Source organism: Lacerta agilis, chromosome Z (assembly GCF_009819535.1).
Source record: "Lacerta agilis isolate rLacAgi1 chromosome Z, rLacAgi1.pri, whole genome shotgun sequence".
Taxonomy (NCBI): Eukaryota; Metazoa; Chordata; class Lepidosauria; order Squamata; family Lacertidae; genus Lacerta; species Lacerta agilis.
Genome location: NC_046331.1, coordinates 36,084,849 through 36,099,997, shown reverse-complemented (window position 1 = coordinate 36,099,997; position 15,149 = coordinate 36,084,849). Strand labels below are relative to the sequence as shown.

General features: G+C 43.0%; 2 protein-coding genes across 4 annotated transcripts in view; one reads left to right on the top strand and one right to left on the bottom strand.

Moving 5' to 3' along the window:
* Positions 1-15,149, top strand: part of GRIA3 (glutamate ionotropic receptor AMPA type subunit 3) — a 199,254-nt gene that overhangs the window by 170,793 nt on the left and 13,312 nt on the right. The gene's annotated exons all lie outside the window — the stretch shown is intronic.
* On the bottom strand, positions 12,986-14,760 carry LOC117040477 (mothers against decapentaplegic homolog 3-like). Of its 3 annotated transcripts, none has more exons than XM_033138268.1 (2): positions 13,933-14,760; positions 12,986-13,743 (listed from the first exon to the last, which is right to left on the bottom strand). In XM_033138268.1, the coding sequence occupies exons 1-2, from the start codon at positions 14,512-14,514 to the stop codon at positions 13,063-13,065; spliced, it is 1,263 nt and encodes a 420-aa protein (XP_032994159.1). In that variant the 5' UTR covers positions 14,515-14,760; the 3' UTR covers positions 12,986-13,062. The 3 variants fall into 3 exon arrangements, with proteins under 3 accessions (XP_032994159.1, XP_032994160.1, XP_032994158.1); XM_033138269.1 differs by having other exon boundaries at positions 12,986-13,781; positions 13,995-14,760; XM_033138267.1 differs by having other exon boundaries at positions 12,986-14,760.

Below are 15,149 nucleotides of genomic sequence, written 5' to 3'. Positions count from 1 at the left end.
TTCTTTTTTCTTTTCTTTTTCTTTTTGTCCCTCTTGGGCAAATGTTTTGGAGACATCTTTTGGCACTGCCCATAGCTTTTGCTCAAAATAGCTTCTTTTTCTAAAGTGACATTTTATAAACATTTAATATTGCAGACAGTAATGTCTTTGTGTACAACACTTTAAAAGCATTTATTCCCTACTGTAAATAAGACAGTTCAGCCACAGTTGTTCAAGCAATATCCCACCCCCATCTCCAAGATTACGCATTCCTTCAAGGAAATGCTCCAGAGTTGACTTCAGGGTTTTGCAAGACACAGGGCAAGCAGATCAAGAATTCTCTTGCTCTCCTTTCAACCTTCCCAGGTGACTAGTCCTTTTGAAGTGGTGGGTCCTTGACTGGTCTTGGCAACCCAGCAAATGTTGAATGGTACTACCATCCTCTGGAGTTGCCCATTAATATCCTCAGTGTCTAAGCTATATAGGGGAGGGCTTAGCTTTGCATGCTTTGCATGCAGAAGGTCCCGGGTTCCAGGACCGGTGCTAGGGCTTCTTGCGCCCTAAGCGAACTACCTTCTGGTGCGCCCCCCCCCACTGCCAAAGCCTGCTTTAGCGGGAGGTGGGGGGGTGGAGAGGCAAGCAGCAGTTTCTCCACTGTAGCGGAGAGCTGCTGCTTGCCCGCCCCGCCGCCCGCCCCCCGCCAAAGCCTGCTTTAGCGGGAGCCGGGGTGGTGGTGTAGGGGGCAAGCAGCACCTCTCCGCTACAGTGGAGAAGCTGCTGCTAGCCCATCCCGCCCAAGCCTGGCCAGCGCCCCCTCCATTTTGGCACCCTAGGCAATTGCCTAGTTCACCTAAATGGATGCACCGGCCCTGCTGGGTTCAATCCCTAGTGTCTCCATGTCAGGCTGGGAGGATTTTTTTTTCTGAAACCCTGGAGAGCTACTAATAGTCAGTGTAGACAAAACTGAGTTAGGTGTGTGAATGGTCTGACTTTTCATAAAGTAGCTTCCTGTGTTCCAATCATAATTCACACTTACTGGATTCATTCTTAAACCAGTTGCCCCTGGATTTTCATGGTACTTCCAGAACAACTTAAATTTCTTCTTTTAAATTATTTGACTTTAATTTGTGCAGTGCCTTTCTATATTAATACACACAAGGTGGTATACAAGCTGAAGAAACAACAAAATAGACAGTAAAGATCATATACCTAATAAAAATCTGATCCCATACAAAAAAGTCATATAATAAAAACATAACTTTAAAATAAACAACATAAAAAATAAAGCAATGTTCAATAATCCATTAGAATATAAAAGTAAACAGCAAAATTAAATGTCAGCAAATAGTAATTAAACAGTTAACAATTACAATAAAGATTTAATAAATTATAATCAATAAAAATAATGGCAAGTCACAATTCATAAAATACCATACAAAACCATGTAAAAGGATCAAATTGAGAAACGAGGACAGCTTCTAGGAATGGCCCAAGATTTTCCACCACCGGAGGGTGATGATTCAAATAATCAGAACACAGGCACATCAGCACTGCATACTTTATGAAAAAGTATCCAGTCCACCTTGCATACAAAAGGTGCTTGGTTTAATTCCTGGCATCTCCTGGTTGGGATGGGAACAATTCCTGCCTGAAACCCTGGAAAGCTGCTGCCAAAACATGATCTATTTGGGCCAGTGATATGAGACTGTGTAAGGCAGCTTTCCTGTGTTGGATGTGATTGATTGATTGATTGATTGATTGATTGCAAATATTTCTATCCTGCTGTCCTGTTCAAAACAAACAAACAAACAAAAACCAACTTGAGGCACTCTGCAACAAATTTGGAAAATGATAACGTCACAGAAAAGAGAGAAGCAATCAAAAAGTTTGAAGTAAGGAACACAGGAGCTGAAAACAGCATTCCACATTCTCATTCCCAAACCTAGACATATTGGGTAGTTTCCAAGTGTTGCTCCTACCCAGAGTAGGTCCATTGAAAATAATGGGCATGCATGACTCACTTAGGTTATTTCATTTTAACTGAAAAGTTACAGGCAACCCTATTGGTCCTATACAGAAGAGGTCCATGCAAAATCCCTGGTATTTTATGGCCTTGGCTTTTCCAGTTCTGTCCTCTTCCTGCTGTCACGTAGACACTGTTACCCATATTTTAAACCCCCTCCTCTAAAGCATAAAAGCAAATGATCTCATGATAACAAAGAACTGTTGAATTGCATAAATACATGAAACATCCCAGTGTACACAAACACCTTTCTGCATTCATGTCAGAGCCCTCGCTGGATAACTACCATGATGTTCTGTTAAATCAGCAGGACCTGTTTCCACATAATGGGCTTAAAATAGGGGCAAATGCATGCTTAATGACAGGTCTGTTTTTCTGACTTTTCCTCATGGGAGGCCCCCTACCTTCTCTTCTCCAAGGCTTCCTCCGCCTCACGTCTCTGGTTTGGCACTTCGTAATTTTGCACCTACCTACACTAATCTTTCATACCAAGTTCTTATTATGAACTTAAATAAGTATTTATTAACCCACACATTTCCTCCCACTCTGTGCTTCTCATGGTTGTGATGTATTGATAATAATAAAGTGACAGTCTGGTTAAATTTGACACTCAGGGAATCTAATATGGAAGGATCTCAGAGATTCTACTGAACACCTCTGTGAAACAGCAGAATGTGCACATGTCGACAGACTCCATGCCATTGGCTCAAGTCAGTGTGAAAAGGTTGCTGGGCCTTAGGCCAAACCAGACTCCTGTCCCTCCTTTGGAGGTGAATAATTTAATGCAACAATGGGGAACTAGATTTGGTCACCAGACCAGTCCTTCTCCCACCCCCACCCCCTGCTGGCTAATTTTGGCAGGGCTGCCCAACTCTGTCACCTGACAATCCCAATGACATCAGATGACCATTTTCACCCACATGGCTTGGAATTAAGCTGTGTGGGTGCAAACCCCAATGATTAGCTACATTTGGGAGCTTGCAAACCCCATTTTGGCCCCATGCTGTCTACTACTGACCACACCTGCTATGTCATCATGTGTAGGACAGGTGGACGTTTGTCCAAAATGACCTTCTGGGCAAAATGAGGATTGGTGGACCATAAGGCTCATGGACCAGATATTTGTAGAAAAGAAGGTCCTAGGTTCAGTTCTTGCTGTCTCTAGTAAAAATATCAGGTAGCAGATATTTATACAGTGGTGCCTCGCAAGATGAAATTAATTCGTTCTGCAAGTGCTGTCGTATAGCGAATTTTTCGTCTTGCGAAACACCAACCGGGGAATAGCGGTTTGACGAAAAGAAAAAAAAATCGGAATTTTTTTCGTCTTGCGAGGCAAGCCCATTGAAAAATTTGTCTTGCGAGACAGCCTTTCGCTAGCGAATGCCTTTCGTCTAGCGAGTTTTTCGTCTAGCAAGGCATTCGTCTAGGGAGGTACCACTGTAGTCTCAGGCAACATGGAAGGCTTTAAAAGAGGTTTAGATAAATTCATGAAGAATAAGACTTATCAAGCAACATTTGACCTCCAGTCTGCAGGGATATTCTCCAGGAATTCTCAAATATTATAGACAAAGGCCCTGAGATTAAATCTGCAGGTTCCCTTAGGTGCTGCTTATCAGGCCTGGAGATTTGAATTCATTTAAAGTAACTAGGTGTTCTCTTACCACCTCTTTTCCTATCTTAGGTTGCTGCTCCCTCCTTCCTTTGTTTATTCTATTATCACCAAGTTGGACACAGCTTTCCTTTTGGGTCAGAGACAGAATGGGTATTGAGCAGTTCCACCTTCTTTCTGTCACCCAACAATATTTCTCTGTCTTCTCCATGCAGAGGACCCACTACTTGCTTGTTCTTCCTCTTTCTTCAAACATCGCAAAAGAACCCTTTTTATTATTTTTACCCTTCTTGCAAGTCTGAGCTGATTCTGTGCTTTTGCTCACATGACCTTCTCCCTGCAACTGTTGGCTCTTCATGTATACTCTTCCTTCATTTGTGTATACTCTTTCCCCTTTCTTCCATTTCTTATACATGTCATTCTTAGATCTTAGCTTATTTGTAAGCTCCTTATGCAGCCACACCAGTCTCTTTAAATGCCTCCCACTTTTCTCTCCTGTTGCAATTGTCTGCATTTGTGCCTTCAATTTTTCACCTTTAAGAAACTCTCATCTATCTTGGACTCACTTCTTTTGAGTATTTCTGACCGTGGGATCTCAACCCAGTAGTTCCTTTGGCTTATTGAAACCGGCCTTCTTAAAGTCCAGAATGCACATCCAACTACACTCAGCTTTCCAGCTTTCCCTTGTCTCTGTATCATGAAACCCAAAAGGACATGATCACTTCCTCTCAAGGTTCCCTTCATCAATCAGTTCTTTCCTGTTGGTGAGAACCAGATCCAAGATAGATGATGTTAGTGCATGGGCATCAACACTTAGGGTTCCTTTTCTCTGTCTCAGCAGAGTTCCTCAGAAAGTATTCCTGCAACTTCACAGCAGCAGCATTCCAGCCCACTCTTGGTGAATTTCTGTGACAGGAATAACCACATCACCTATCCAGTTCTTCTCTAAAGTATTATTTACATTACAAGTTGCATAATACTACCGGTCTAAATATAAAATAAGAAACAGAACTATATACTCTGCTCCCTTCAGCCATCCAGCCAGAGAGACAGGCTCACAGACTTTCACATATTCTGGCGGCCACACTGACCAACACTGACTGCCTCACACTTAACTACATTTCTCCAGAATGCCCTAAGACACCTGTTGCTGGGGAGAATTCTTGTTGCTAAGCAGATGTTTTAGGAGTGCCTCAGGGATGTGCTTCAAGGCTTGTTTCAAGTTTATTTTGGCAATGCACCAACAGATGATCCCCTTGTTGCTTCTTCCACCTTTTGGAAAATTGCTAGTGAGGCAATTCAGGAATTTTCTGGAGCTTACATTATTGACAGAATTCCTGCAGATATCAGGGTAATTGAAGTCCTCCATGGCTATTAGATCTCTCCTTTTGGAATGCTTGGTAACCTGCTCTAGGAAGGCATCATCCAAGTCTTCAGTCTGGCTTGGAGGTCTATAGTAGACACAGTAGGGTCATTTCCCCCTCTCCTACATTTTTTTTTATCCATTTACCCATTGGCCTGCTCCAGCTGGCTCTTCCTGTCTCCCTATGTATATTGAACTGATGCTTCCTCAAGAATGAATTCGGATATACAGTTTGTATATTGACAATCTCAGGCAAATTGTGTAAATATCCTAAAACTCAAGAGATGTAAAGTGAATGTTGAGGCTCAGCTAAATCATTATTGTAGTGAATGCCCCCAGAGAGTGTGTGTTTGGAGGGGAGGGGATATATCTATTATTGGACATTCCCAAAATTCAACTGGGATTGTCAGTATTCACAAGTGAGTACCAATGCTCATTGTGCATGGCCATCAAGGCTTTTAGTAAAAGATTGCATTCTCTCTTGATTTACAGTCTTAACCAAAGGCCCTACAGAAGTCAGTGATATCTGTGAACTCTTGATTCACACATTAACTTACTCCTGTGGATGAAAAGTTAACATGTGAACCTTCTCTTAGAATAGTGAATGAATAAATAAATAGCACTGCATGCCAAATGCCATATTTCACTTCTCTAGATACCAGGGTTCTGATTTTCAACTTTGTTCTGATCTATTCACCATGGTTTGGCATTCATGTTAGTATAATTATCCCTGCTACAAAGGGTGTTTGATTTGCATTACTTTTTAATTTAAAATAAGAATGTCCTTAGAAGCTGCAATCCTTTGCAAACTTATATTAATAAGTCCCATTAAACTAAGTAAGGGCTCACTGCTGAGTAGACATGCCTGAGATGGCATGCCATGTATCTTATTGTTTAATGATATAGTGAGATGAAGCACATTTTGTTTTCCTTTATGAGAATATATTTCAGAGGAAGGATCTTTGCTTAGTTTGTTTGGGGAATGAATGCAGGCAACAATTTCACCAAGTGGTAGTTTGCTACAGTGAGACCAAACTGTGCTTCAGCTGCCTGCAGTGGTTGGCCTCTGCAGTTGCTAGGGAAAGATCACAGCTCACCAATAGAGTATCTGTTTTGCATATAGAACCTCCCACGGTCAGTCCTCAACACCTGCAGATAAGGCTGGGAGATTCCTCTATGTGAAACCCTAGAAAGCTACTGCCAATCAGGGTAGACAATACAGTGCAGACAATGGTTTGAATCAGTATAAGGCCACTTCCTGTGTTCCTAAAACCAATGCAACTGGCTGATTTTTTCCAACCCAGTATTGAAAAAATAAATGCTGTATCAGAGAGAAGTGTATGGCACTCTGATACATCATCTGCTATTATTGATGCAGGTTGCATAGGCACAATGCTTGGTGGACTGATTGTGGTTCAGACAGTGCTACAGAATTGTGCATGTGCATAGGAGAGACCTGTGTGCACTCTCATATGTGCCTTTGTCATTTCTGCTGTAGCCCCAGTGGCATCTAAACAGACCAGTGAAAACCTACCTTGACATCTCAGAATTTCCAGTGGATATGGGGGAAAGAAAGAAGTTCTTGCAAGTTATTAATGTAATTTGCCAAGATACCTTGACAGACCTTGAACTATTTGGCAGTATTCTGACAATATCTGAGTCTTGTAAAAAGAAGACGCAAAAGCAAGATTCAAGCAATTTTCCAGATAATTATTTGCTCAGGAAAAACAAGCACACTTCTTTTTCAACAAATGACTTGGTGTCGATCATTTGCCCAATTATCTCTCTCCAAGAGCCAAACACAGGCAGACAATAAAGGGCCAGGAAAGAAAAGACACGTGATGGAAGACACAGAACAATTTCGCTAGCAAATTGAGTCCAAGTGACGGGCATGAAGTTCAAGCACAAAGATCAGACTTGGACAGGTGATTTTCCTCCAACTTTGAAGAAGGGATGCAAGATTGAGTTACCACATATTTTTGACATTCCTTTCTTCTTTATGAGATTATCATATGTGACATTTTTAAGGCATACCTACAAACATTAGTGAAACATTAGTCAATAAACAAATAAAGGTAATGCATTGATGGAACAAGCATGTATTGAGAAATAGGTGCATTAATCCAATAGTTTGGTGGGCACATTAAGCAGGTGAATCAGCAAGGTAAAGTGCTGTTGTATTCAGGTCCTGCTTTGCTGCTTCCTATAGGCATCTGGTTGCCACTGTCAGAGCAGAATGCTGGACAAAATGTGATCTTCTTATGTGAACTCATAAGAGACCTGGCATTGGCTGCAGTTCCCTAGCAGAAATTAACTCATCAAAATTGCATGCGATTTAAAAATGGAAAGGCGTGGAGTACAGTTCCAGCATCCACAAGATATTCACATGTCAAAATTCTGAGGATCAACATGAAAGCTTGTGTGTGTGCCAGGACAAATGTCAAGGACCACTGGGCACCTACCAAGTGCCAACGGTGATCACCAGAGCAGCCTGGGCCCTGTTGCTGCTGTTCTTGCCATTTCCACCTGCTCTGAGGAAGAGGATCAGCCAGTGACAGGAGTGAGCCAAAGTAACAGCAGCTTCCATTGCCTCCTTACTCCTCTAACTTTTATCTCTCATCAGTGGTGGAGATTGGACAAAATACCAAGTGACAATTGTAAGAAGGAGGACCCATTGAGAGCATTTTGCAATCTGGAACCAACATTACGGTGCCTTCTGGTTCACTCTTCCTGTAGTTGTTCTCCCCCTCCCCCTCCTGGAAAACTTGCTGCTGAAAATGTAAGGAACTGCATACCAAAGAGGAAACCAAGGGTGTCCAACTGTTGTGTCTGTAAGTACTTGGGCTGAATCGAAGCCATATTCCCAACTGGCTTTATACACATCCTGGAACACAGAGCTGAATATTGATAGGGCTACAAGGAGAAAAGTGAACACCTAGCTTAATAGGCAAGCAACCACCATTTTAATTCACTGATCCCTGAAGACAAGTTGAGTGAAGCTCATGTGCTCAACCTATTTGCATTTCTATCATGAGAGTGGTCTGGTTTTGTTGCAAGAAGCTCCCATGTATTTCATGGAGATCTTGAGCCGCTGCAGCTAAGCTCACCTACCCCAGAATGGATTGAGCTTCTGTGTAGGAGAAGATGTCAAGTGTGAAGAAGTCCTTGGACAACCCGAAACTCATGGGGAAGGCTTCGTAAAAGGGGGAATAAAGCTGCAAAAAAGAAAGGGCAAGAGATTGATTAGGATCTTTATCACAATGCAAGTAAACTAAATCCCATAAGTGTTTTCACTTTACTTAGACCTTACTCCCTGGATCTCAGAGCAGCTTTCATGTGGCTTTCCAGTGGTGTCCTACCAAGACAGTATACAAATCCAAAGCTGCTTCAGCTGTAGAACTTTATCAAGTATCTCCAGACCATCTCTAAGCAAACCGTTCAAGAGGGGAAAGTTGGAGGCAGATTGTGGAAGTCATTTGAGAAAAGCACTTTTTTTTTTTTTTGCTTCAAATTTTTTCCCAGAAATCTCAAGAATTTAGGAAGCAGTCATAACCGCCCATGTAGCCTAGAGGGTCATTTACAGAGATTGGCAGCCAGAGTGGAAGGTGAGGGGCAGACTTATTGATGCTCTGACCTGGAGCTGGCACAGCAATAGGTCCAAAGCCAACACATGATGGCAGCAGCACTGGCTTGGGATCCAATGGATCCCAGACTAGCTCAACCCCAACTTACCCTTGGAACATCCTCTTTTCAGGCTTTCAACTGCCTGTTGCCTGGTGAATCTCTGCCAGCACATCTGTGGGCAGAAGGAGAACCTCTGCACCTTTGGATCAATGCTGGCATCACTCCACAGGTGACAGAAGGATGTCAGAGGTCAGAGTTGCTGCTAGATGGACAACACCACTGCCCAATGACCCAGCCCAGAGCATAGCTGTCAACCTTTCCCTTTTTTGTGGGAAATTCCTTTATTATAGCATTGGGAAACAGCAGGGAGGGTTGACAGCTATGGCCCAGAGCAAAGGAAATTTGGATTTCTCTGCCAGTATTGATCTCTCCACCACCATTGAACAACTCATTTGATGTGCTGTGCAATCGCTGAGTACAACCCTTGGTTAAGCATTTCTCAGTCCCTTTGATTTCATTCTCCCATTAAGACAACTGGGTTCTAAGTATTTGCCTGGATCATGTCCAGCAGCATGGTTATGAATTAATGAAGGGTCCCTGGTAGAAGGGTTGATTTCCTAATCTGACAACTTGTGCACTGTTGCATTAGCACCTATGATATTGTTAGTGTAGAATTTAATATGTGTGGGCTACATTTATAAAAGATACAAGGTATAAAGAGGCGCCTGTCATGCCAGATGTTGCCATTGGACACAGATAGCAACATTTTCACAGAGGTGGATGCAAAGATCTGCAAAATAACTTCATCAAATTGCACCCACACATTGCTGTTTTCCTTATTATGTGTTCTAATTGAGCAGAATGCACCATCTCATGTAGGGGCGGGGCGGGGGGGGGTAAATTCCCCTGAAAAAGGCAGGAAAACTGCATTAAATTCCATCAAGGGAACAGCAGGGATCAAAGGCTAAATGTGCACACTTGAAAGCAACTAAATAAGAAGTGTTTTCAATTGCTCAGAAGGAAACTAATTACAGAAACAAAATAATATATTAATGGAAAATGGAAGAGAATGCTGTGATGTGATGCTGTGATGCTACAGTTCCTAACTCATCAATGAGATTTAACACTTCAGCTAATTTTCATAGGCTATGAAAGAGGCAACTGCAAATTGCTCCCAACTCCTGATAGGAAAAAAGTGTGCTTTTAGATTGGGATCACAACTCAGCTGACTGTCAGAGGAGTGTTATTTAAGAGACTGAATACTGGTGAATGTCGGCACTTAACTTGCATCTTTGAAAAACACGCTTCAGGAAAAGGACGTGAATATGTTACCCTTGGACAACATCTGCATGGATTGGGCCTATTGCAACATAAAGAAACATAAAGAAATATCTGCTCTATAAATCCACAAAGCCGGCTCATGCCATCTAACGTCAGCCTACACATTTTCAGCAAGGAGTAGAGATGCACATTCAGATAATCTCTCCTGAATGAAGCGAAGTCTGATCCATTGGGGTGAATGAGGCACCACCACCCTCAACCTGCCCTCAGCCAGCTTCCACCTGCTGATCTCCTTACTTAAAACTTGCCCAGAAGCTGGCAGTGACTGCCATCCTCATTCTCAGTGTTGCCTTTGGATAACTCAGCAGGGAGGAGGATGTAAACAGAAGCAGCAGTAACTGGTTCTGCTTAATACTGACTGTAGCCTTCCTGCCTTTTGCCCTACCAGTCCCAAAGCACACCAGCTTCCATTGCCAAAATGTATGTGAATTGCTGCTGCTTTCAAACCAGACCCACCCAGGTGATGACCCAGCATACCAAACATACTTAAACAGCAGTAGTGGACAACATGTGGGGTGGCGGTGATCGCTTGACCTCCAGTTGGTGTATCCCTGCTGAAAGGGAGGAAGGCCTGAGGTTGGTGCAGTACAAGCATACCAGCGGGAGCTCCAGATTGGCTCTGCCAGCACATTTGCAAGCTGCCAACCTCACCACCATCTCACCCCTTCCCTCTCTACATCATGGTAAGCAGCAGTGACACAACCAACCAGAAGCGAGGTGAGCACCGCCACCCATCCATGCCATCTTCTGCAATTCAACAGTGATGCTTGACAGTCCACTGAGGACCTCTTTTTTTTTGCTGCTTTTGTGGGACTGCAAAATAAAGGAGGGCTTTACAGGGCAGGGCTGGCTGAATGCATTTGGCTTGGTGGGACACATATTCTGCAAAAGAGTATCTCAAAACATTCATTTAGCTTCAGCAGGCATCAACATCCTGAGAGATGAATGGGAGAATCGTTGCTTTAATTTTCACACACTTCTGTAGGTTTGAAACTGCACTTCATCAGAGATGAAAATGTTTGCCCATTGTACAAGAGTCCTCAGCGCCTTAATGAGAGAAAGAATATATAAATGCACTGTTTGGAAACATGTTCTTCGGGAGCACTTAACACCAAGGATACAGCCTCTCCCCCAATTAAATCTCACTGCTATGGCAAATGGAATTGCACAGATGTGTCACTATGCACAGTTTGTACTTCATGTGTCTGTCTTGGTACTTTAGATATTTTAAATGTATTTTAGTAAGTCTGTCTGTTCCACAAAACTCCAAGGAGAAGCACCTTCAATAGAAACTTCCATTTAATTTCCTAACTCAAGCTGGGACCCCAGCTGGCCATTGTTTTTCTAGCCCAGATTTGGTCAGTAATTTATTTCTCTGTCTGAAAAGTAAGGCAAGAGTTGACCCAACAATATTTTTATTTGCTTTTGCTCTTGACCCACCCCAGCACTTTACCTTAGAACTGTGTTTATCTAGCTCAGTTTTGTCCACTCTGACTGGCAATGACTCTCCTTCCTTGGAAGTTTTTAAGCAGATGTTTGGATGGCCATGGATGCTTTAGCTTAAATTCCTGCATTGCAGGGGGTTGGGCTAGATGGCCCTTGGTGTACCTTCCAACTCTACAAATCTGTGTTTCTATTACTCTTTTTAGGATCTCAAATGAAGGTTTTCCCCATCACCTACTACCCTTTTAGCTACAGATGCCAAAGATTGAGCCTGAGACCTTTTGTTTATATAGTTTTTATTGAACTTTCAAAACTTATAGAAGGAAAAATAAGGGTGGGGGGAGAGAAAAAATCACCATGCAGCATCAGTGCAGACATGGAACATAAATCTTAACAATGTTTTGCTGTACTTAACAAGTACTTACACATATTTGAAAAAGAAAATTCTACAGTAATTAGCAATATGTTGAACTCAAGAGGTGGCTCAAAGAAAGATGCTAATCTTAATTTGCTTGCTTTCTTATGTGTGCACCATGTGAATAGAAATATAAGAGTAAAATATAAGCAATATATTAAAAATTAATAGAGCTCTAATAAGAGTAAGGGGGAAATCAAATAGCATGCGTCTGCTAAATCTTGTTGATTGTAATTTCATGTAACCCATACTTTAGCATAGACTGTATATTCATAAACAATATGAAATCAGACAATGTTGCAAAAAGCCTGTCATTTTTACTACACAGCCTTAAAAAAAAATTCCACAGTCATTAGCAATACTTTTGAACTCAAAAATAATCAAACAAAAATATTAATTTACTCTCCTTCTTATGTGTGCACCATTGATTAGAGATTTAAGAGTAAAACATAATCAACATAATACTTATTAACAGAGATATAATAAGAATAAGAAAAAATATTATTAAATAGCATAAGTGCTAAATTTTGTCAGTTGTATTTTCATGTAACCATACTTTGAAGAACCTTATTCACAAATAATATGAAATCAAACAAAAAGTCTGGCTATTACAAAAAGCCTATCTTTTTACTAGACCCCCTAGAGACTTGCAGTTTATGGGGATATTTTTTTTTTCTAACAAGGCTGTCTTGCCAGACCCTTGAGGACCAATGGTCCAAACTGACTAACTCAAAATATTTTTCAAAACCTTGTTACATACATTATTGCTGCCATCGAAAGGCGAGGGGTGAGTTCCTTGTTTTTAAGGTATTTAAGGCACCAAGTGCAGAGATGGGACAACAGTTTTATTTGCTGTTAGAGAAATCTCCTTAAACACCTTGTCCCCTTATTCTGCAACATTAAGGCATTCCCACTACATTTGCAAACAGGTGTCCCCTGTTTGCCAGCCCGTCCAGCGAGCTTCTTAGGTGCATATGTGAAAACTGGTGTCATCACAGCAGATGCAAATGACATCTGCCTGTGACCATGTGCTTAGTACTGAGCTAGACATATTACATATATTTACATTTCAAATAGATTTTTTTATATATCTACTTTTTTAAATATATTACTTCTATTTTACCTGTAAATTCAGTACATAAACAAACAAACAAACAAAAACAGGATAGAAATGAGCATAATGATAATGATTATAACTTAGGTTGCTCTCTGCCAGGAGTCAAACGAATTCCATTTCCTGGTCTTGGCTTCTGCTTCCAACTTCTTTAAGACTTGCTGGAACATTTGGTGTGTGAAGAACAAGCCTGGGTCAAGAACTTGTCCATCCACTGCAAGGCGCCGTTCAGATGGATCTCAATCCAGCAGGGAACACTCGTGATTGTCTGCCGCTTGCTTTCAGCTCCCCAGCCCTTGACGAAGCTCATTCGGATGATGCACATCTTCGTCAGCTGGTAGACCGCTTCAAAGCCCCGGGTCGCAGACTGGGACAAAATGGTACCAAATTCTTTCTTGTAGAAGATCTTCAAGTTGCATCCATTTGGAACTTTTACAACAGTGGATGGATCCCATCCATAGAGCTGGTTACAGATCCCAGACTGGACAAAAACGGGGTTCTTGCCAAGGCACTCCAGAAACGCGTCCCCGTCGACGTAGCTGAGTCTCACTCCTTTCCCGATGTACCGTCTGGTTTGCTCCACGACAGAATCGCGGTTGACATTGGACTGCTGGCCTAAGCAGAAACGTTCAGGATTGATAGGGTCGGTGAAGCCATCTACAGTCACGGAGAGCTGCGAAGCATGGAAGATGTCTCCAACGCGTTGGCCGAGCTCATAGTAGGAAATGGAACACCAAAAGGCTGGTTCACAGTACAGGATGGGCTCGGGGTTCAGCTTACTGGGTCCAGGGGCCATCTGAGCTTGAGATGTATCCGTGCTGTAGTTCACCTGCTGGCTACTACCGGCTGCAGCATTGTCAGGAAGATAATGGATCACAGTGGATGGTGTTTCTACAAAGTTGCAGCTTTCAGGGACAAAGCTTGCCTGGACATTAGCGTTAAAGTTGCTGCTTTGAGGGACAAAGCTTGCCTGGACATTAGCGTTAAAGTTGCTGCTTTGAGGGACAAAGCTTGCCTGGACGTTAGCGTTAAAGTTGCTGCTTTGAGGGACAAAGCTTGCCTGGACGTTAGCGTTAAAGTTGCTGCTTTGAGGGACAAAGCTTGCCTGGACGTTAGCGTTTCCTTTAGCGTAGTAGCTGTGATCCACCGATGGAGGATATGAAGCTGGACCTTCTGGCTGTATTGGCGCGAGCACTTGAGGTAGCTGTGGCGTTTCCACTCTCTGGAAGTGATACGGATTCACACAGACTTCAGACTTCATTTTGTGGAAGGCATGTTCACACGTTTCCAAGCTATGCAAATCATGGTGGCTTTGCACATCTGGCCATCGCCACAGCCGGCAGTAGAGAACGTGCGGGAAGTTATTTCCGTAGCACGAATACATCTGTTCAAGCAGAGGTCTGGGGATGATGATGCACTTGGTGCCAGCATTCTGAGTGGTGATAGCCTTCTCCAGCTCCTCCAGCTGCTTGGTGCTGTTGGCCTTCTTCACCAGGGTCTTGACAGCATTCTCGTACACCTTGCCATCCTGCTCGTTGTACACGAACAGCTTCCAGGCCAGCAGGCGCTTGACGGTGGCGGAATGGAAGAACGGGATGGACATGGCTGCGTCGGACCCACAGGCAGATGGGGAGACTCGTCAAGCGGCAGCGGGAAAACGAGAGGAAGCAGGAGTGGTGGCTTGCCGGCTTCTCTTATTCCAGAGGCACCCGGATAGGAGCGAAGACCAGTCGCGGGTAGGGGATGGGACAGTGCCGAGAGGGGCGCGGGCGCAGCAGCTGCAACACCTGTCTCGCGCCCCAAACTTTCTCCCGACTTCTCACACTCCTCTGTGAAGGCAAAAGCTGCTACTAATACCTCTGCGGACCCTCCCCCGAACTCCTCCTCATGACCTGGTATCCTGTCAACATCCCTTGGAGACAGAAAGTTTGCAGAAGATCTCAGGGCACAGCCAATCAGAGTCACCAACAATTTGTTGCGTTTGGAAATGAAGGTTCTCATCCAGTTTGGGTTGGCTGCAAGAACTCAATAAATTTAAAGTCGCCCTGCAAATGATATTGGGAAGTGTAGTTCCTTAAAGATTCTTCCCAAAGAATCCTGTGAGGGTAAACTACAGTTCTCAATATTCTTGGGTCGGGTGTGTGCTTTGAATGTATGGTGTGTGTACACAATGTTAAGTTTTGCTTGTGGCAGATGAGTTGGAATTAATAGACCTAAGCTAAGCCTGTCCGATAACTT

What these genes read in the sequence shown, in the direction of transcription:
- LOC117040477 (XM_033138267.1), bottom strand. Translation starts at nt 14,514, where the DNA reads ATGTCCATCCCGTTCTTCCATTCCGCCACCGTCAAGCGCCTGCTGGCC.